Source organism: Mastigoproctus giganteus, chromosome 8 (genome assembly GCF_048544385.1).
Source record: "Mastigoproctus giganteus isolate SK-2022 chromosome 8, ASM4854438v1, whole genome shotgun sequence".
Taxonomy (NCBI): domain Eukaryota; kingdom Metazoa; phylum Arthropoda; class Arachnida; order Uropygi; family Thelyphonidae; genus Mastigoproctus; species Mastigoproctus giganteus.
The window spans coordinates 196,806,959-196,830,278 of record NC_143582.1 but is presented as its reverse complement, the minus strand read 5'-3'; the positions used below and the strand labels follow the sequence as shown (position 1 = coordinate 196,830,278).

Below are 23,320 nucleotides of genomic sequence, written 5' to 3'. Positions count from 1 at the left end.
TATCATTTTAATTTATTTAGTATATCTTTATTATTAATTTAATTTAATAAATACTAAATTTAATATTTACTATTTTAATAAAAACAAAATTTTATATTGTTATAAAATGTTTTGATGGCAATGTTTTGATTTTCTACTCACAAGTTGTTGAACTCGTCCATTAGACGAGTTCAACAACTTGTGATATCTCACATTTTGTTATATTGTTTTTAAATCAGTTTTCGTTATATTTTTACTGAATATTTCTAATTTTTTTTTTAAATTTCATCGTAACTTTAATGTTATTTCTAATTATAAAAATATTTTTAAGTATTATTTAAAATATCTAAAAATATCAAGAGATATTTTATATACTTATTATTGTTATTAATAAGTTCAAAAATTCGCATCAGGTTTTTTTGATTAAAGAACTCTCACTGTTAAAAGTTAGTTATCATCTCAAAACCCTTACCATGATCCAAGAGCATTTTTACAACTTCCACCTTCCCATATAGAGCAGCTTCGTGTAATGCAGTTCCACTTTCAACCTGGAATACAGTAATGAAACAGTTTGAATTCTGCAAAGCTGATTGTTTTTATTATGCACATATTGTTTAATTTTCTGTCTAATATAATTTGTTCTCCAGTTTTACCTACCATATAATTCACGTCAAATCCTCCATCTAAAAGCACCTTTACAACTTGTTTATGCCCATTTCTTGCTGCTAAATGCAGAGGTGAGTGTTTCTTAGCAGATTCTTTAAGAATAGATGGATGTTTTGATACGAGTAACTCCACACTTTCAAGGCGACCATATTGAGATGCGAGATCCAGAGGAGATTCATCTTTTAAGTTTCGTATCGTTGGAGTACTGTCATGCTAAAATGCAATTAGGAAAGGGTTAAAGAGACTAAAAGCAAAATTCACTAACCCCCCCCCCCCTAAAAAAAACAGCCGATTTCATATTCATCAAAAATGAAAAACAGCAAACCCCCCCATGAAATAGGAACATCCCCCATGAAGCATTCTTTCTCTTGGACTATTAATAATTAAGGTGTATTTGTATTAATGTAAGAGACAAATCAATATTTTGAAAGAAAGAAAAAAATCATAAATAAAAAAAAAGTTATTTATAAATGTCTATAATTTTTATTATTTAAAATAAAAAATATATTACCTTTAAGAGTAAAGAAACCACATCTGTGTGACCATATTGAGCTGCTGAGTGGAGAGCGGTCTCATGATCATGATTCTGTTAAGAGACAACCAATATGATGGAAATTTTATTCAGAAATGAGGAATCCATTCTTTTAACAAATTAAAATGGAAGCGTGAAAAATATTTAAAAGTATACTACCCTCCAAAAAGTATGCGGAAGCTCCTGTTTTCATAAATATGATCCAATTTTAAATAAATTTCAAATTTAATCAACCAAATTAATAATCTATTGTAAAATTTAAAAGCAAATGCGTAATTGAATTAGTTAAATCAGGTGCGAATTTTCAATAAATTAGTTTTTTCTTCTAAAAAAAGGCAGGGAAATTCTACGAAATTTTGAGACTCAAAATTATTCTCCTACTACCTAAAAGGTTCTAGAAAAAAAACAGATGAACAATATTTGAGTGTACCACTTACCGCTAGATTGACGTTAGGCTGAGATGGTCCTTGTTCGAGAAGCAGTTGTACTATTTCTGTGTTTCCTGTCCAGGCAGCCAGATGAAGAGGGGTTGAACCTTTGTGATCGACCACGTTAGTTGATGCCTCGTACTGGAGCAGAAGCGAAACGATATCCCTAACATAAAAAATAAACATTTCAAGTAGGCATTGCTGACAAAGCCAAATTTTAAAATTTGGCTTTTCTACTTTCAATTCATTGGCTGCCACGATTGAACTTTACTAGGACTGGCCCACCTACCCAACTGTGGACGAGTACCCAGAATCATTTCTCCAGGTGATTGATGCTTCTGGGCAGCCAAGTGACCCGAACATAGGAACAGAACATACAAACCTAAACTACTCACATAGCTGGCCCTTTTACAATGGTACCGTCCGTCACAGAGATACGAGGAAGGGTTGAACTGCCGTTCTAGGAGCCGGCCCTTACAAAAACACATGTCCATAGACTTAGCCCATAACGTTAATTCGGTAGAGTAAGTAGCGGGCGCGAGCATGAAACGTGACATCGTTCATACAAAATATTTCGGACTGTATTAAAACCAATTGGTAACGAAAATGCGAGACGGAAATGACGCAAATGACGTCACTTCCTAAATGACGCTAACTCATTCACTAACGTTGATTCGGTAGAGTAAATAGTGGGCGTGGACATAAAACGTTACATCGTTCATAACTTCAGTTCTAACTGCTCGATTTTAAAATTTTAAACACATGCGTTTTTTTGTTTTTTTAGAGGAACTGGCGACTCCTGAAGTGATTTTTTTTATTCACGATCAAATAAAGAAAAGGTATGTTTTTATTTTCACTGAAATGTGCTTCAAATTTTAGTTTCAGTCTCAAATAATTAAAAAAAATAAAAGCAAAGCAAATATCATATAATTTGTTTAAAACCGATATCCTAGATACCGAAAAAGTACTCAGAATTCATTTCATACATCAATCAATTGACCTTTTGGAAAAGCAATGCCTTGAAACGAGTTACTACAAATAAATAACATTTTCCAAAAGAATATAGAAAAGTATATGCCATGTCATTGTAATACTTGTAAAAATAAACAAAACTCAAAGCAGACAAACAAATTTCCTTTTTTTTTATGTGAAAATATCTTTGGAGCCACCTACTAAGTATATCAGACTAAAGTAAAACTAACTGGTAACGAAACTGCGAGACGGAAATGACAAAAATGACGTCACATCCTAAATTATCTTTCCACGTTTCAACATACAGTAGCTTAGTTCAGAAAAAAAAACTCATCAAATCTAAGTAAACAAATCGAGTTCTTAAATTTTATAGGAAATTCTTACCTTTTGAATAGATCTATTAATTTTTTTTCGGAAATTTCTTTAAACACCATATAAAAACACATCAAAGAATCTTTAAAAGGCAAAGCTGCAAACCGGAAGTGATTTATGAAAGTGTCACATCTTCGGCCATTGCGCAAAACAAAAAAGAAAAAACACTTTTCTTTTACGATGTTTGGAACTTTGCAAAATATGAGTGCTAACAAATTCTTTCTTCCATGAAAATAAGAAGAGGAGAAAAAAAATAAGTGTTAATGAGACATCGAAACATCAAATAGCGAGCGCCTGTTATTAAAGCGTGCATTGAAAGCGTCATCGTAGATCTGTATTGATTTACGTTAACACAATATAAGCATGAATGCCCTCCTTGAAGAATAGAAGGAAGGTGTAATCCACGTTTAACGCCCGAGTTATCTTTTGCACACGGCTCGTTCTATCCGACGCACACGAGTAAATGATAAGGTGCAACCATCAGCTCCACGTAATTGTCGAGAATCGACAAGTGGAAAAGGCGTCAAGGATTACGAGCCAGAGTTGTAGGGTTTCTTTGATCATTTGTACGATACAAAGTATCGTTGCATGGCAGCAAAGGGCTTTATGGGCCAAAGAGAGCGAAAGAGAAGAAGAAAATGTGCCAAGTAGTGGCGATTTGTTTACTTGGATTAAGGAAACGCACTCGAGCTTATGGCCCAAAGCCATGATTATATCTTTCACCACTCTTAGTAAAGTCGGTGTAAAGTCAGTTCTGGTCACAAATCAATATTCCATTTCGAATTGGAATTCATGAGATGGCTTTAAAGCGCACAAATGTATTCATTTCGACCGCCTCTCCTTCAACAACAATCTGCTCTTAGAATAAAGAAGTAGTCCATCTTTTCGTCATTCCTTTCTTTTTCTTTATTCGCCTCCATAATTATTTTATTCGCTCACTCTCTCTCTCTTTGTTATCTGTCTATCGACCCATCTACCCATCTCTCTCTAACCATTTTTCTTTTGCAGTTTCTGCTCTCTTTCTCTTAGATTATGCTCAGCACGTGAGATTTATAAAAATAAATCTGCCTAAGATTGTAAAACAGTGTAAGTTAATCATTTATTGAAAGGTAATTTGCTAAATCATTGCAATTACTTCGATGATTTTACACCAATAAAGTGGACAATATTTAGATCATTTTTCTTTATAATTTTAGAGGTCCCTGCAAGGTTTCTTTTGCCTTGGTTAAAAACATTTGGACAAATATTTACAAAAATATAAGCGGTGGACAGAATAATGGAAACACCAGTTTGTTTCTTTCTTGCAAGTAATACTGTGAAGGAAAGACGATGAAAGCTGATGTTTATTTAGAAGTGATCATAAAAAAAGTCTGGATGCCAAAGAGGTCAATTAAACAAATCCACTTTTTAGCAAAACAGTTCGATGAAAACTTCATAAAGTTGAAAATTATGGCACAGTCGCTATAGCTAGCCACCCAGTGGGTCTTTTACCTGCAGATTCTTAATGCATGAAGAATCACTGCTGATAACCATATCAAGAGTTTTGGTTCCTCATGTTTCCTCTCGAACACGCTGCTTTAGAAAACAATTATCCAATAAATCCACAAAAGGTCTTGCTGGTCTGTGAGGATCAACCCATAAATTCCATTCAACATCTAATATGATGGATGGCAATAAGGTCACAAAAGTTTCATCTCATACGGATCTTGGTCTCATCTGGGATGAAAACCTTACTTTCCAGAACCATATCATATACACAAAAAGGAAAACATATGCAGCCTTCTGGGCGATCAGGCAGGAGCTTGTTGGCTGCCAAAATACGTTCCTAATATGCAAATATATTGAAAGGTGTCTGACGCCCATCGCTTTATACGCGTCTGAGTTATGGTCCTCAGCCCCATCAAGTATTGTAAAAAAATACCTGGCAATTGAATATTGGGTTCTGAGGTGGTTGAACAGGATCCATGGGAATCCGTTCACCATCTCTAGGTCTATTCTACATGCAAACATGAATATGACACCATGGAAAATCAAAATTCTGGAAAAGAACCTCATCACTCTTACCAAAGCGTTAACTAATAGGATTGATTCTCCCAACGTGTAAGAAATAATCTTAGCTTCAAGCACCCATCCAAGAGAGCGACATATAGATCGCTCTCTCACCATATCGTCTCGACCTACACCATCTCTCGACGATATAGGTCGACTCTCACCAACCTTGTCCGTCTTAGAGATATGTAATCATCAAACATTATGGAACATTTCAACAATCTGCAAATTAACCCCAACAAACTATTGGATGACAAGAAATACAGGAAGAATATCCTGGAAGCATTTCATCGAAGCATCGACCTCCAGTGAATCTCGACAAACACGATCAAGTCACTCCGTATACCAGTCCATCACATGCCATCGACAGATGCATAAAATTCACTGAAGTTCAAGACTTTGGCTGGCTTTTAATAGACTGTAAACTGAATTTATATTGTAAACTTATAATTCTTGTCACTCTTCAGTGACACCACGTCTCTGATATCCAAATAATATCTGCCTTTGATGTCTTGCCCGGCACTTCAAATTCATCAAATTTGTTTACTATACTTCTAGCATTTGTGTACATGCACGTATTTCTACTTTTAGTTACCCTAACACAGCCCATGTATTTACTTGTTTCATGATGACCCACAGCAGGGTCTGAAATACCCTGCACCTTGCTTTCCAGGATGCTGCTCATTCCAATAGAAGCAGTGCAAGAATCACTTTCACCTCTGCCTGCGGCTCTTGTTAAGCTATTAGTCTGTGATCCTCCCCTAGCTAGCAGTTTTCTGACCCACCTAAGAATGCCTCAATACCATCAGCAAATATTCTTGCACCCTTTCTATTTAAGTGTATCCCATCCCTGTAGAAGAAATCTCTCCTATTAACAAACACGGACCATGCTGAGAAAAATTCTACCCCGTGAGCCTTGCACAATCTCTCCGGGGCCGAAATGATTGACATGGCTCTCATCATACGCTCCCTCCTATCGTGTCTTGGCAGAATTGCAAACATTTTCAAATTCAACCCTAACTCGCAACTTTTTTTCAACATTGATCTGTACTTGTTCAGTAAATCTGCAGATCTCCGACTTTAATGTCATATGTGCCAATGTGCACAATAATATCACCCTTTGTACCCTTAAAAGATGATATCTGCTCTACAACGTCATCAACTTTTGCCCCTGGCAGACATACCCTGGTCCTATTCCACCTATATTTCTCGTCTCCCTGACAATAGAGTCACCGACAATAACTAGCTCTTGTGGGACTACATCATTCTGCCCTCAAGATTGCCTCTGTATTGTCTGATGCACAAAAGTGAGCTCTAGCATTGAATTGGGTAGCTGAGAGCTTGATGGGTCCCTCATTTTAATTCTTTCGAGGGCATCTACCCCTACTCTTCAAACTCTCATAGACGCCCATCAGAACGCTCAGTTGCCGCCTAATTTCTTGACACACTCTTTACACCTAACACAAACAAAGACATCCTCTTTGGCTAGATGATGTCCTGTTCCAATAGGTTCCACAAACATTGCACAAGTTGCGCATTTTTTTAGGCTGTGATGCGTTGGAGAATCGCCCCCTTCGGATTGTTCGAGTTGTTCTCCCCCAAAGTCACAGCACACTCGCTACTTTGTGCTCGTTGCTTTGCTGCTCTACTCTGGGGCATGATTTCCGTTTAAAGACAATTTAATTGATTAACAACGAAAATTGTTAATCAATTGAACGTTATTAAGCAATGTGGGCATATTTGCCCAAGAAAGTGAGAAGCAAATTTCTTCCACCTACACCACTCAAGGAGCTTGAAACGTTCCTCTGTGAAGAATAATCCGATGTTCCTCTTAAGACAGTTCAAGATTTATTTGAATCTGTTCCACATAGAATAGAAGCAGTTTTAAAAGCAATGGGTGGTCCAGCACCATATTACTGCATACCTATATCTCAGGTGTTTCCATTATTTTCTCCATGCCCTATAAATACTTCAAGAGTCCATATTAAAAAGATCTAACCGAAATATGATTCGACAACTCCATATTTATGTCATACCACATCAAATACCAGAACAATCCAACCATAATGTAATTAGAATGAAACCGAACCTCAGCCCCTCCTTTAATTACTCCTACGGTATTTTATCCGAGACTCTACGACTGCTTCTAAGACAAGTTGCAATACTATCGCCTCTACGCAAGCCCACCCACGCTAAAAATTAGTTTCCCAATACCAATTTGGGACATAAAAGTGTCTCCAACGCGTCAGCAACTCTAGAAGCAGAGGCGCATTTGCCAAATGCGATACTCTAAACATTTGATTCATTTCCTAATAATAAGGGTGTAGGAGATCCGTCGCTATAGCGATGAAGTCAGCAAGTTAACCACCCACTAACGGATGTTTTAGAATTCACTAGAAGCCTTGTTGGCTGTTTTTCACTTCCCTCCTGCATTATAATCATTCTGTCCGCTGATTCGTGAACAATTTTCGTACGTTCATTGAGTTGCTTACCACAGATGGAGAAAATTACCACACGTAAGTTATTATTAAATAATCTCCAGCGGTTTTTAATAAACTTTCTCATTAGATGTAATTTTGGTGTCGCTGTGGACAATAAGATTACTTTTAAGTGTTTCTGATTTCAGCGATTTGTTCTCCTTTTCCAATTTGCTGAAAAGCCGATGTTTAAGTGGTTAATTTGTGGACAATCACGTACCTTCTGCTCTAATAGAATCATTAAGTGGGTTCGTTAATTATGAAATTCCAGTGCTTAAAGGAAAATGTTATTTTTTAGTGTATAAATTTATTAAAAAACATTTAGTAATGACAATGATTGCAGTAAGTTATTGATCACTTACTGAACATACCACTTGTACGTAGTCTTTGGTCAGAAAAGGGCAGGACAACTTACAGGACAACAACTCATCATCAAGCCCACCTTATGCACATCTGCTGGATGAGCGTAAGTAGGTGGGCTTGATGATGAGTTGTTGTCCTGTAAGCTTTCTCCGTGAGCTTCTGGAGGGACTTCAGTCAAGTTTCATCTAGGAAGGATGGCTAATTGATGCTCCGTAGGGATCTGCGCGGTGTAGATGGCTGAATGAGAATTTCCACCATGGAGGCTACCTCCATCCCGTATGTGACAAGCTTCACTGCAATGGGAATATTGGCCTATGTGGGTAAGATGTTCCAAGGGTAAATCCTATGGAAGTATACGGGATGCTTTTTGAGATGGTGAACGACCTTACTAGGAAGCTGTTTAGCCAAAGGAAGATCCACTAGAAAGATTTAAGCTCAGCCGTGGGGACACAAGGCTATATCACTGGGGGTTACATACCTCCCATAATCTCCTTTTTGAATTGCACAATTGTGCAATTCAAAAAGGAGATTATGGGAGGTATGTATGAATTGCATTGAATTACAATTCATACATTGAATTGCAATTCATAATTCATGGCTCGCATTGAATTGCACAATTGTGCAATTGTGCAATTCAATGCGAGCATGGTCAAGATGAAAGATTTTAAGTGACTTTTAACTTGGCCTGGTTGTCGGTGCTAGATGCACTGGTATGAGTATCTAGAAAACTGCAACTCTGCTGAAGTTTTCATATAAGAAAATTTCGGGGGCGTATCGTGATTGGTGCAGCCGTGGTCGAGTGGTTAAGGTGATGGATTTGAAATCTACTGGGGGACCAATAACTAAATAACATTCAACCAAAAGTGGTCGGAAACAACTCGTAGATGCGAGAGGCCAACGGAAGCTGAGAAAATTTGCACAGAGTAACAGAAAGACCACAGTAGTCAAACAATAACCCAGTACAGTAGTAACCAAAGAAGCATTTCAGAGCCCCTTAGAGATGGAGTATTGCAACCGACCATCGGTTTCTACTCCTGTCCATCTACGGTTGCAGTGAACTGGACAATGAAGGATTGCCATAAGGTTGTTTTGTCTGACGAATTCTGGTTCCTGCTGTTTCTCGTTGATGGGATGGAACCACAATAGGGCAAAAATAGCAAGTCCACGGAACCATCCTTCCAGGTGTAAGAATTGCAGGCGGTGGTGTAATAGTGTGGAGGGTGTTTTTGTGGGGCACATTGGCCCCCTTGAGAGCACTGGAATCACATTTATATGCCACAGGTTATCTGGAATTCTTTTATGACCAGGCGCATCCCATAATAATAATAATAATAATAATAATAATAATAATAATCATGCCTGCAGTGTGTCCATCTACGAATGAGCCCTTCCAACAGGATAATGCCCCACGCGCATGGCCAGAATAAAAGTGGTTCCAGCAACATGAGAGTGAATTTAGACTACTGCTGTGATCCCCTCAGACAGATTTTATTAAACCATGCTATGCTATGATTTATTATTGAAGACAATGCAGTCTGCATACGATAAATAAATAAATAAACCATTATAAAACAGTTTTGGATTAACAACAAAAAGATGAAATTCGGAAGTAACCATCTTAACTTCATATAAAACTGTTTTTTTTTTTTTTTTCAGAAATCTAAAAACAGGAATGTTCTTCGCATACTTTAAATTTCATGATTATACTTTGTATAATGAATCCTTAATGATCATGTAGGACATCATGATTAATTGCGTTTAAATAATCGTTGCAGCGGTCGACCTTTGGCTTTTTATTCGACTGCTGCTATGAAAGTCACAGTGGACTCATGACGTCACACATTGGAAGCATTCAGCTATTATCGATGTACACTGAGTGGACACAAATCATGGGATACCAACCTCATAATGGGTAGGTCCACCTTTCGCCCGGATAAGGGCAGTCACACGGCGAGGCATTGAGCCCACTAATTCACGAAAGCGTTCCACAGGTATTTCCATCCGTACACCACTGTCCATAATTCCATCGCATTCCTGGGTGGAGGATCCAAAGATCGAAGGGACCTTTCCGCAGCATCCCAAAGATGCTCCACAGGGTTCATGTCTGGTGAACGGGGAGGCTGTTCCATGGTGGCAAAATCTGCGGTCTTCGAACGATGTTCTAGTCACTACGCATTGTCTGCTGGAAGAATCAATTGGTGCACGATGACCACGAAGGTATGCAGATGGTCTGCAAGGATGGACACGTAATCTGGACCGTTCATAGATGCGTCTAGACGTATCAGAGGTCCCAACATGTGCCAGTTCAACACGCCCAAACCATTACTGACCGTCCATCTGCCTGAACAGTTCCTTGTTGACATGACGGGTGCATAGTTCCGTGCGGTTTTCGCCAGATATGCACCCTCTCCTCCGCTCGAAATAACTGGAAACGGAACTCATCGGACCCGTCTCCAATCATCCAAGGTCCAGTGCCGATATTCTTCCGCCCAATTGAGGGGTAGAGTCCTGTGTGGTGGTGTTAGCAATGGGACTCTGGTGGGTCGATGGCTCCCATAACATTAGCATTAGCATTAGCATTAATAGAGGCATTTGATGCAAGAAAGCAAGCTTATGCAGCATCAGCCAAAAAAAAAAAAAAAAAAAAAAAACCCACTTCCACTTTACCCCTCTGTTGGTTCAAAATACCTGTCCAGCTGAGCCTTAAACTTATTTAGGCTATCAACCTCCACCACAAGGGATGGAAGTCTGTTCCACCGACCAACCACCCGCTGGTTAAAGGCAAATTTCCGCACGTCTATCCTACATCTGTCTTTCCTCAATTTGAATTTATGCCCTCTCAGGTGATTTTTCTGAGCTAGAGGAAGAATCCCATCAGCATTGAGCATGCTTAAACCATTCAAGGCTTTATACACCTCTATCAGATCACCTCGCAGGTGCCTAGTCTCCAGACACTGTAATTTGCAAAACTTAAGCCTTTCTTCGTAAGAGCACCCCTTTGTTCCATTCACTAATCTTGTTGCCCTTCTCTGTACTTGTTCCAGCAGCTCTACATCCTTCTTGAAATGAGGCCTCCAGACTTGTATACAGTACTCTAGGTGTGGCCTGACCATTGCCTTATACAATGGAATAATCACCTCCTTATCCCTGCTGGAAAAATTCCTGTATATCATTGGCAATACTCCATGAGCTACTCTTGCAGTCCGTCTGCACTGCTCAGAGAACTTCATATCTGCCTGCACAACCACCCCCAAGTCCCTTTCATTCTCTACCACTGTCAGTGTAGTACCACAGAGTTGATACGTTGCTCTGGGGTTGCTGTTTCCCATGTGTAGTACTTTACATTTGTCAATGTTAAACTTCATTTGCCACCTCTCAGCCCATCTGCTCAACCTTTCCAGATCCTGTTGCAGCAGCATAGTGTCAGTAGTGTCCTTGACAACCCTGCCAACCTTTGTATCATCTGCAAACTTGGACATTAAGCTTGATATACCATCATCAATATCATTTATAAATACAGAAAACAATAATGGACCCAACACTGAGCCCTGAGGGACTCCACTAATAACATTAGTCCACGATGAGCAGTGTCCATTGATTACCGTTCTCTGTCTTCTCCCCCTCAACCACCCCTTTATCCATAGCAGCAATTTGCCTCCAATGTCACACTGCTCCAATTTGTGTAGCAGTCTTCCATGTGCAACAGTATCAAAAGCCTTTCTAAGATCCAAGTATATAATATCAAAGTTATTCCCTGCATCCAGTTCTTTTGTGACTGCATCATAGTATCCAATCAAGTTGGTCAGGCAAGACTTCCCCTTAACAAAACCATGCTGTGTCTGAGCTATAACTGAAGTCTTGTCTAAATGATCCTGCAGTGCTTCTTTAACCAGTGCCTCCATTAATTTTCCTGGAACAGAAGTTAAGCTCACAGGTCTATAATTACTTGTGTCAGCCTTTGATCCTCCTTTGTGAATTGGGGTCACATTTGCACATTTCCAGTCTATGGGTACCTCCCCTGAGTCCAAGGAAGCTCTCATAATATTTTTTTGCTTATTTCCTTTGTTGCCTCCTTTAATATAACTGGATAGATCCCATCCATCCCGGGTGCCTTTCTTGTGTTTATCTTCAACAGTTTCTCCTCCACTTTACTCCCAGTTATTTCAAGATTCTGTAGCTTACTGCGAGAGTTGAATACACCTCTGGCATTCCCCTCGCTGAATAACTCCTCATGTGTGAATGTCGATGCAAAATATTCATTTAGTTTGTTAGCTACCTGAGCAGGATCATCAACACTTGACCCATCAATATCAAGTGGACCAATCTGATTCATCCCCTTCCTTCTAGAGTTTACATAAGTAAAGAACTCATTGCTGTTTTTCTTTGCATCCCTTGCCAAGGATTTCTCGTAATCTGCCTTTGTCTGCCTAACCTCCTTTGTAACTTGGTTACAGATCAACTTGTATCTATCATAGGCTTCTGTGTCATGTGTTAATTTATATGTATCCCATGCAGTTTTCCTCTCTGCCACAAGTCTCATTAGTTCATCTGACATCCATTTTGGCCTAAACCTTGAACAATATTTCTTAGTTGGTATGTAAAGCCTGGTAGCCACCAAGATTAGTTCCTTGAATGCTTCCCATTTTGAGTTTGCTGTTGGTAACATCATCAGTTGGTCCCACTGTATAGAATTTAAATACTGTCTCAGTCCATCGTAGTCGCCTTTACGGAAGCAGTAACCCTTCCCTTTACCCCTAATGGTAGTTACCTCTTTGAGTAAATCCCACTTCAGCACACTGTGATCACTGCCACCTAGTGGTTCATTTATCTGCAGATTCTTAATGCATGAAGAATCACTACTGATAATCAGATCAAGAGTATTGCTCCCTCTTGTTGCCTCCCGAACATACTGATGTAGAAAACAATCATCCAATAAATCCACAAAAGCCCTGCTAGTGTGTGAGTAACCAGCCCCCAAATTCCAGTCAATATCTGGGAAATTAAAATCTCCCATTATAAGACTCTCTGATTTACTGGCCCACTCTATTTCCTTGTACAGTTCCTTATTATACTCATCAGAGTCATTAGGCCTATAGCACACTCCTACTCTCAATTTTGATCTCCCAATGCTTATGTCACACCAAACTGACTCAACACTGCACTGTCCAGCGATGTCGACTGGCTTCACTTCCTTGGTTTCATTTCCTTCACTTCCTTCACATCTTGCCGCTAATGATCGCTCGCCTGATGGTCTTGGTGGAGACGTTTCTGGCACCTCCTTTGTTGAAGTCTACAGTGATTTGTTGCGCCACTGTCGCTCTCCGGTTGGCTGAAACAATGCGAGACAGACGTAGACGGCCACGTTCATCCACCACCTTTTTCCATGGCGTATTCCCGAAACACTGTTGATACTGTCGAACGAGCATAGTGCAATTTCTGTACCACTTGCGCGATGGAGTGACCCATACGTCGGGCACCCACTACCATCCCTCTTTCAAAGTGGGTTAACTCACGATGTTTATCCATACTGAAATCGAATTACCGTCTACGTAAATGCAATGTACCTATATACCTGCCAAGCGGTTGATTCGTCCACTAGCGAGAGGGATGACAGCGTCGCGTTGCCCAGGAACCAAAATTCAAATTATTATATTAGCGTCGCCCGTAATTTAATACATCTATCCGTATTTGTGTTTGTAAATTTCAGTATTGTCTGGTCGATTCGCCCGTTTAGCTGGATGAAAAAAAAACTCAGTTTCTGGTGGAAAAAACCTTGTTATCTATGGCTGAGACCGACTAACTCAGCCACAGAGTGAAAAACATCCATTAAAGTTCCTCTCATCATCGACTGGATTCGAACCGAAGCGTTTTCTACCCGGTGTGGGGAAGACGGTGACGATACCACTGTGCTACAAGCGCAGACTGCCAAGGAACCAAGTATCCCATGAATTTTCTCTTTTCGGTCTACTGGCATCTGCATGCTTTGTACCATGACACGTTCGAATTCGGAAGGATCTCGATGCCAACCCATTCTTCCTCGCAGAAGGTCAAAACATAGCTATATGTGCGATCTAGTCTTACATCAGCCGTTCCCGACTTTTAGCCTTCACCAGCTTCACAGATCAGTCTTTGTATTGGAACACAACCATGACACTGGCTCCATAACGTTAGTTCAACTCCGCTTACATCTATTGACTTTTGTTTTTTGTGATGTGAAAACATCTTTGGCGGCACCAACTAAATTTTTCGGACTGAAGTAGAACCGATTGGTAACGAAAATGTAATACGGAAATGACGCAATTTTCTAGATAACGCCAACTCAGTCACTAACGTTGATTTGGTAGAGTAAGTAGCAGGCGTAGCATAAAGCGTTAAATTGTTCATACTAAATATTTCAAACTAAATTTTTCGGACTGAAGTAGAACCGATTGGTAACGAAAATGTAATACGGAAATGACGCAATTTTCTAGATAACGCCAACTCAGTCACTAACGTTGATTTGGTAGAGTAAGTAGCAGGCGTAGCATAAAGCGTTAAATTGTTCATACTAAATATTTTGGACTGAAGTAAAATCGGTTGGTAACGAAAATGCGAGACGGAAATGACGTCACTTCCTAAAATATGTTGATTCGGTAGAGTAAGTGGCGGGTGTGAGCATAAAACGTTATATCATTCATAACTTCGGTTTTAGCTATTCGATTTTAAAAATTTAAATCTCAAGTTTACGTTTCCTAAGGATGTTTTCACATAAAATAAAACATCTTTTGCGAGTACAGGGTATACGCGCCTTAGCTCTAAAAGGAAGAAATGTGGACAGAAAGTTGGTACTCAAGAAGAAGAATGCAGATATTAAGTAACGCTTTCTAATTTTTTGGCCAGTGAGTGTGTATTAAAAATTTTAATAATTAAAATCTTTAATAATTTTTAAATTTAATAATAATTTTAAAATTAATCATCTTCGATGATTAAAATACTTATAAAAGCATATATTAAAAATATTTCTGCGGTTTATTATACTTGAAAGGGTGAAGAAGAATTTTTCGAAATCGATTGAAACGTTGGGCGCAGCACCAACCTATAACTATAGAAAACAATACTCGAGCAATTAAAATTCTTTATTAAACTGAAATAAAGACTTACTTGTGGCCATTAAGTGCTGATTGGTGGAGTGAGGTATAACCACTTGCATCTTGTGCGTTAGCTCCAGGTCCTCTTCTTAAGCTAGAAAAGGAGAAAAGCGAAGGTAATAAGTGAATGACATGAATTAATGTTTCAGAAAGGTTAAACGCATTAAAAAAACTATTTCCAGTCGATCCAAATTTCTGAATTCCATCATATTTCATTGCGAGTACCAAATACCTGGTGCAACACGCCAATGGACACCTTCGCGTGGACCCATGGACCCATCGTTCATGGTGCCCACTGTCCAGGAAAATGGTGATGGTTGCTTAATATGGGGCATGTTTTGCTGGTAAGATCTAGAACCCCTCTTGCGCATGGATCAGCAGGAACTCAGCAGGCCAGAGGAATTCCCGAGAAATAATAAAAACGGTCCTTCGTTGGGTGGATTTACACAATAATTTTCCTGTCATTATAGAACATGGTGTTTATCATTGGGTTTTTGGTGGGTTTTTAAAATTACCTATTTATAAATGACTTTACAAAATTTTATTGAAACCTGAAAAGTTGATGAGAGATTTCTAAAAATATTCAACTTCCTTAACAGCTGATAGATTTTGTAGGACTTCGAATAAACGCTTCCTGAATGTCCGAAACTTTATCTACAGATACACTAGGCCTACCTGCTCCTTTCCCATGCAGCACACTGCCAGTTTTTTGAAACTGTTTCAACCACCGCCTCGTTTATTGTTCCATAGATGAATCTTTCTAGAATTCTCGATGAAAACGTCTCTTTATAATCACTGGAGACTTGGTATCTGACAACCACAACACACGCATTGCCTTCTCCTGCACTGTCGCCATTTTGATGCTGTACTTGCTTGCTGGGATCAAGGCTGTTGTTGTTGTTGTTGTTGTTGATGATGATGATGCAAAAAATAATCCGTTTCCTTGAATCGTTTGGCCTTACTAAGTTTCCAAACTGTGAAAATCTGAACCTCAGATAATTAAGCTTTCTACTCTGAGAAATGTTAGCAACAGACTTCACAAAAAAATCAATAAAATTTCCATTTGAAACAAAAAAAAAAGTTCTTAAATTTTATTACGTTGTTTGTTTGTGTTTTATTTGTCAGATGATTATTATAGATGTATAATAACGTGGCGAAATTATGTGCTGCTCTCTGAGGTGTATCACAATTATCTCCCCCATCCCACCCCAGCTCCCTAAGATTTATTGGAGCTAACAATAGATGATGATTACATCAGCTGAACGTCTTTGTTATTGCCTGAAGTGGAAGCTGAGGGAGAGATAAGAATATCGGATTAGATATTAAGGAAGGAAATGTCTTCTCCGACCCAAAGAGTCCTCTATTTATCAACGAATCAGATTCAAATGTCATTTAAAAAAAAATGCAAGAAAACAGATGCATTCTTTCTATGGTGTAGCTTATTGTAAAGACTAAAATTACGAAGATTAATGAAAATAAAGAATGTGTTGGTGATAATGGTTGAGCATTATAATCCTGAGATTTCTCATCTGATAATACGGCATTATGGGAGCAAAAAAAATCATTAAATAAGACAGTGCGGGTGCAAATTATTACATGTAAACCTTTTCTGGGTCTCGTTTTTTTTTCGCACTCTAGAGACACGATAATCTTTCAGAGCTGGAAATGATTCTGCGTTTAGGAATAAGAAATACCAGTATTAAAAAAAAGAAAAACATTAGTTTGTAGGAATGAATGAGAAAAAACGAGATTCTTTATCAAACAGCCCGACTCACGTCAAAGTAACTTACACTTTGGCCCTGAAATTACTGTAATCAGTGTAAGAATCGTGTTAGGATCAAAAAATATAAGGCATGGATTCGATCCAGATAAAAAATATGTAATTACTATACATCATTATGTCTTTTTTGTCGCCAATATGTACGATAACGATCGCACCAAGGCCAGAGATGCTCAAGTATTCTGACCATCTCTGCCAGGTCGCTCCAGAGGTATCTGGCTTCCAGGCTCTGTGTTCCAAATCTCCAAAAGACCTCCTTTACAGGGACAATGCTTAGCACTATCAACCAATCTAGCTGCACTTAGCCCTCGTGGGCATTACATTTGCTATAATCACCGTCCTCCCCACACCGGATGGAAAAGAGCTGAGTTCGAATCCCTTCAATGATGCGAGCAACTTTTGTGGATATTTTTCATAACGTGGCCGAAACAGACCAGTTTAACTCATATCTGGTTACGTTACTGCCCTTTCTATCGATTTCTCCATCAGAAATCTGTTACCACGATAAACAACTCTTTTTATTGTAATTTGGGAAGGCAGATACGTGATTATCCATAGATTAAGTGTGTGGTAGTGTACTTACAACTCTTTCTGTATAACACACTGGCCAAACAAATATGACAATTTGTATCAAGAGAGTCACAGACAGAAGAAATGCATATAAATGCGAATAAATGAAGCTTAAGAGCGAAGCTGTCTTACTCTAAGGAGGAGAACTGTACGGAAAAATAGGACATTCAGTTAACATCTGAATAACATCTGAATCGAACTAAGCCCAGAACTGCTCTATTTCAACCGTACCATGCGCAGGAAATTGAAGAAATTGAATATTGGCAGTCGCCTGCCCATTCGGAAGCCTCTTGTTTCAGAGATAAACAGAAAATTCCGATTGCAGTATGCAGAGATCGTCGTGACTGGACAGTAGAACAATGGAAGAAAGTCATGTGGTCAGACGAATCACGATACACGAACCTCTCGAAGCGATGGACCCTGCTTGCCTTGTTAAGACAACCCAACCATCTGCAGGTTGTATCATTTCGTTGGCACGCAATGAGTCTGTTGATACCGGTGGAAGCTCGAATGTCATCCAGGAATATTACACTTTTATCCTGAAAGTGATGGCCACTTTGTATAAGGAAGGCAACCCAACAGCTCATCGTAGCAGAATGGTTCAGAGAACATGACCCGGATTACCACCAGCTTCCGTGGTCTCACATTCACGTGGTCGCAATCCTGTTTAGAATGTCTCTTCACGCTTAACTGACTAACTAAAAGTTCCTCGCTTCATTGACGAGATTCGAACCAGGCCTTATCCACCCGTTGTGGGGAGGACGATGATTATAATCACTACACTACCGCGAGGACATCCAAAATGATAGTGCAACAGCCCATAGAGTGCGAACTGAAGCTTGGCGTGCACAATACTCCAATAATAAGCAACATATTCTTGGCACTCAGAATCAACGAACTTCGATTCCATTGAGGATCTATAGGATCATCTGAATCCATGCATCCAAGACAGACCTCAGCAATCAATTCAATTGATCTAAATCTCATTCTGGATTGAATGAACTTCACTGTAAACACTTCTACATACCTATGTTCTATTCATTCTAACTTTAATCCTGGCATGAAAAAAAAAAAAGTCATCCAATAACGATAGTTGGAACTCAGAACTATTAATCCATCGTATAAAGGTATGGTGGAGATATTTAACTACTTTTATGAAGGTTTTCAAACTATTAAGAGTTCAGAAAAATTTAAAAAAAACGAATATTTATCTAAATATATAAAAAAAACATTCAACGCTTTATGTTCAAAGTAACAAAACTGATTTCTATGTGGAGATAACAGCTCTGCGTTATTTTCATAATACAGGTCGATAACGGAGGGACCTTCGCACTACACACTTCTGAATACGGGTACTACACTCACGTGACTTTGAAAGATTGTAATGCTTAATATCAGTAATCTCAAGACAGAAATCGAGGTACAATTCGTAGCCCCCTCGGCATGTCGAGAAGTTACTGATGCGAAATATTAACCCGAGATATAAATAGCACGAAAACAGAGAAAGGGAAACCCAGTTTAAATAGAACTCCTCAATAAATAAAATAAGCGTATGGAGAAAGTCTTTCATACCTTTTAAATTAAGCAAAACTTATTATAATGACAAACGCACGGTCATTAACATCACAAAAGCCAGCACAATACTATTCGCATCGCTGAAACCACAGAATGAACCAAAACATCTAAACAGAGAAAACAAATTTGAATCAGGAGCGGAAAGGAGGCTGCAATACCCTAAGGGAGAAAAATGTTCCCACTTTGTTCTCCTAAACAGTGGGACCGCGTGAGAACTCGCACAATAAAAGGCTCATTAATAAAAACCAGTACTTATTAAGAGAGCCGAAGTCCAATATTTCGCCTCTGGAGGACCCTGGTTGACTTTTTATTAATATTAATCATATTTATCAAATTTAAGGTGTTCAGTTAAATTTTAATCATTTTATCAAAATTTAGATATTTGTTAAATTTTTGGTTATTTTTTAATTTTAAAAATAGTAACATTTTTTTTATAAAGGAATAAAAAGTAAATCGACACTCTAAAGAGTGAAAAGAAAAAACATGGAAGTAGAAGCAAGGGTTTCTCCGATGGACAATGCATTCTTCTTTGTATGTTAAAGAGCAGCAGTTTTCAGCCTTTTCTCCTCCAAGAACCTTATTATTATTTTTTTATTATTTATTATTATTTTTCCACACGTAACCCATGTTTTTTAAAGACCATACAAACTATTTTTATTAATTAATAATTAACTCCTTTATTCCATTTTTCATTGGCAAATAAAATACATAAATAATAGATGAAATCGAATAAAAAATTAAAACAAAATAAATAAAATTAAAATTTACTTCAGCTGAGAGACAGCATGATTGAAAAATCATACGAGAATAATCTGCAAACTACATAATCCGGACAATAATAATCATTCTACTTTGGGGGACCTCCAGGAGCCTCGCACACAACAGATTAGGAACTACTGTTATTGAGTATATCAAGAAACACATAGAAAGTAGACAAATGTACTGTTGTAGAAATAGTGGGGTCCCCTTAACGTTTACAATATTTATTAACGATATTGATAAAGGCGTATCGAGCTTATTGTCTAACTTTGAGACACAAAAGTTGGCAGAGCGGTTAATGAGGATTTGACAAGGTGTACTGCGCAACAATACAAATTAGAAAGATGGGCCAGATTAACCAAATAGATGATGGAGGGCAAAAGAGACCTGGGGTAATTCTACAGTCCGACATGAAGATCTCTGAGCAGTGCAGACAGGCTGCTGAAATAGCCCATGGGGTTCTGCCACTGATATACAAGAATTTTGCTAGCTGCGACAAGGAGGTGATTATCCCAGTGTTAGGCCACATCTTGAATACTGCATACAGGCCTGGAAGCTTCATTTTAGGATGAACGTAGATCTGTTGGAACTGGTGCATAGAAGAGTAACCAGATTAATCAAGAATAGCATTGGAATTAGCATTTTAAGTTGTCAGTTTCCACAACAACAACAGATGAAAGTTTGTTCCATCAATCAACCACTGGCTGGCCAAAAGCAAGCTTCCGCAGATCTGTTCTGCAACCATCCTTCCACAATTTGAATTTATACCCCCTCAGGATTGTAATCTGAGCAAGAGGAAGAATTCCATCATAATTGAGCTTGCTCAATCCATTCAAAACCTTAAACGCCTCAATCAGATCACCTTGCAGGTGACTAGTCCCCAAACATTGCAATTTGCAGAACTGAAGCCTTTCTTGGTAGGAACAACCCTTTGTTCCCTTCACCAATCTCGTTGCCCTTCTCTGCACTCGTTCTAGCAACTCTACATCCTTCCTAAAATGAGGCTTTCAGACCTGTACGCAGTACTTAAGGTGTGGCCTTATACAAAGGAGTAATCACCTTCTTATCCCTGCTAACAAAATTCCTGTGTATCATTACCCCATGAGCTGTTATGGCAGCCTGTCTGCACTGCTCAGAAAACTCCATATCTGACTGCACAATTACCCCAGGGGCTTTTTAATTTTCCACTACCCTCAGTGTATTACCACGCAGTCGATACATTACCATGAGGTTACTGTTACCCACGTGCACTACTTTGCATTTGTCAATATTAAACTTCAGTTGCCACTTCTCAGCCCATCTGCCCAAGTTTTCTAGATTCTGTTGCAGTAGCATACTGTCATTAACAACCCTACCAACCTGTGTATCATCTGAAAACTTGGACATTAAGCCTGATATATATCTTCATCTATATCATTGGTAAATATAGAAAACAACAATTGGCCCAACACTGAACCCTGGAAGACCCCATTAATAACATTAGTCCACAAAGGGGTGCTCTTATCACTAAATAAATAACTTCTGTTCTGCGAATTGCAGCACTTTGAAACTAAACATATGAATTGAGCTAAATGGACTGAATTAATGAGGATGGTATTCTAATTCTTTCTCTGACAACAACAACAACAACAACAAGAGGACGTAAATCGAAAAAGGATGGCTGCAGGATATATGTGCGAAAATTTGGTTTTAGCCACAGAGTAATTGATTATTGGAACAAGCTGCCATCTTATGTTATGGAAGTGGGTAGTCTGAATAAATTTAAGGAAGAATTAGACATAATATAGGAGATGGACAGATGAGGTAGTTAGTGATTTTTTTTTTTTTTTTTTAGCTAATGCTATAATAAACTTGCTTGTCCTTGCATGATTTGCCAGTACAATACTACTACAAATAATAATAATAATAGTATTATTGTACCACACATTTCAACAAAAGCAAGAAAAACCAGTGGTAACTATGGGAAAGATGCATAGCAACCACACACATCAAAAGCATTCATAACTTATTTAATAACCTCCTAAATTCATTAAATAATTTGTTATTTCAAAAGTGATAAAAAATAATAGCTAATTCTGAAAATTATTTAATTATTTTCAATAATTTTTCAGAAACATTTATAATTATTCGAAATTATAGACATTTTCCTTTATTTTCGAACTAACGACTGATAAGAGAAATTTAAGATAAATGCTGGCATTTCTAATATTTGTAATTATTACATTTGCCAATATTTTCCGAGAAAGATCGTTTATTCAGATACTAAATAATCAAACACAAATTATAAATTAATCGCTATTTCAACATCAGTCTGCGTATAAACTAAACAACATCTTAACATTTATAATTTGATTGGAAATAACCAATAAACCAATCTCTGATATACAAACTTCCACAACAGAACTGTATAATTACAACCCCCCGAAGTTTATTTTTGTTTTGCGGCTGTATACGTGAATTAAATAATTTCCCTCGTACTCTACCCCCTTGGCAAAAAGAAAAATTGAAAACTTCATCCCGTTTAAGGCCATATTAGAAGCGTAAAAATACGTCAAAGACTCCAGAGCAGCTGCGTTGCTATAGCAACCGGATGTACTGCAGGGTAGATGATGCTACAACTCAGAAAAGTGTCGTTAAATTAATATTTCCACCGATTATAAACATGCTCGGAGTATTATAAGGCAGCCTGTACGCTGCACACAAGCCACCCCAGTAGTCCTAACACACAGCAAAGATCTAATGTCCAAGATTTATCGATCCACTACGGATAAATGGCTGGGTTTTGCCAAATGGTGTCGCTGTTATCGCATAAACGCTATCTTATTTATCCTTTACATTTAACCTTAGAAAATTAACACTTTTCAATTAATATTAATGAAGTTATAAATAGCGATAAAATCAGCGCGATATGCAAATTATTACTCGCTAATTAAAACGATAAGATTGCAGATTAAGTTGGTGTTAAATCAGTAAATTTAACAACAGCTCAACGTTTGTAGATTATTTATATTTTACTAATCGAAGGATACGATTATGGTTTTAATTACTCGAGGTTAGCTTTTATATTTTGCAGTTATGGAGCTACCCGTCCCCTCTATGACAATGAATAGACTCAACCTACCTTGCTAATGGCCCTGATCTCTTGGCCCGTTGGCTTAGAATTCTTTCCACAACAGCTAGATTTCCACTCCTGGCTGCTTCTATAAGTTCTTGCTCCTTCCCCATTATAACCCTGACGCGCTGCACGCGCCAGAGACAGTTTCACATTGTACAATATATAGGCTCACCGTTTCGCACTGGCGTCCATTTTGGAGTGCTGTCGTAGACCGATGGACGCGAGTATTGTACGGGTTTTGGGTTATCGGTCGATATTTGGACATTATTGATAAAGATAATCGAGTATAAAATTATCTCTTAATTTTAATATCTGCTTCTGATTACAAGGTGCGTTTCCCATTTGTTTGTTGGTCCCCTTTTTTGTCAATAGATAAACGTACATCGTGCGAAACTACGGTTATTGACTGGATGAAATACAGAGCCTTCATTCAGCTCCGTAACCTTGACAACTGGTGCCGGCTCAGTGCAGAGAAAAAAGAGAGAGAGAGAAGGGCCAGATGCAATGGCGAGTTTAAAGAAAAAGCCCACACATTTGTATTTCTGCTTTTCTTTAG

The 23,320-nt window shown here is 38.3% G+C and overlaps 1 protein-coding gene across 1 annotated transcript in view; it reads right to left on the bottom strand.

The window, feature by feature from the left end:
- The window catches only part of LOC150082148 (ankyrin repeat and SAM domain-containing protein 1A-like), a 38,767-nt gene extending 15,801 nt beyond the window's left edge, over positions 1-22,966 (bottom strand). Inside the window, exons 1-6 of the mRNA XM_090379133.1 lie at positions 22,771-22,966; positions 14,979-15,059; positions 1,615-1,771; positions 1,157-1,231; positions 637-858; positions 452-527 (exon numbers count right to left, since the gene is read on the bottom strand). Coding sequence (XP_090235259.1) covers positions 452-527; positions 637-858; positions 1,157-1,231; positions 1,615-1,771; positions 14,979-15,059; positions 22,771-22,874 — 715 coding nt within the window. The 5' untranslated portion in view covers positions 22,875-22,966. The remainder of the gene's footprint in view (positions 1-451; positions 528-636; positions 859-1,156; positions 1,232-1,614; positions 1,772-14,978; positions 15,060-22,770) is intronic.
- Positions 22,967-23,320: the final 354 nt, after the last annotated feature.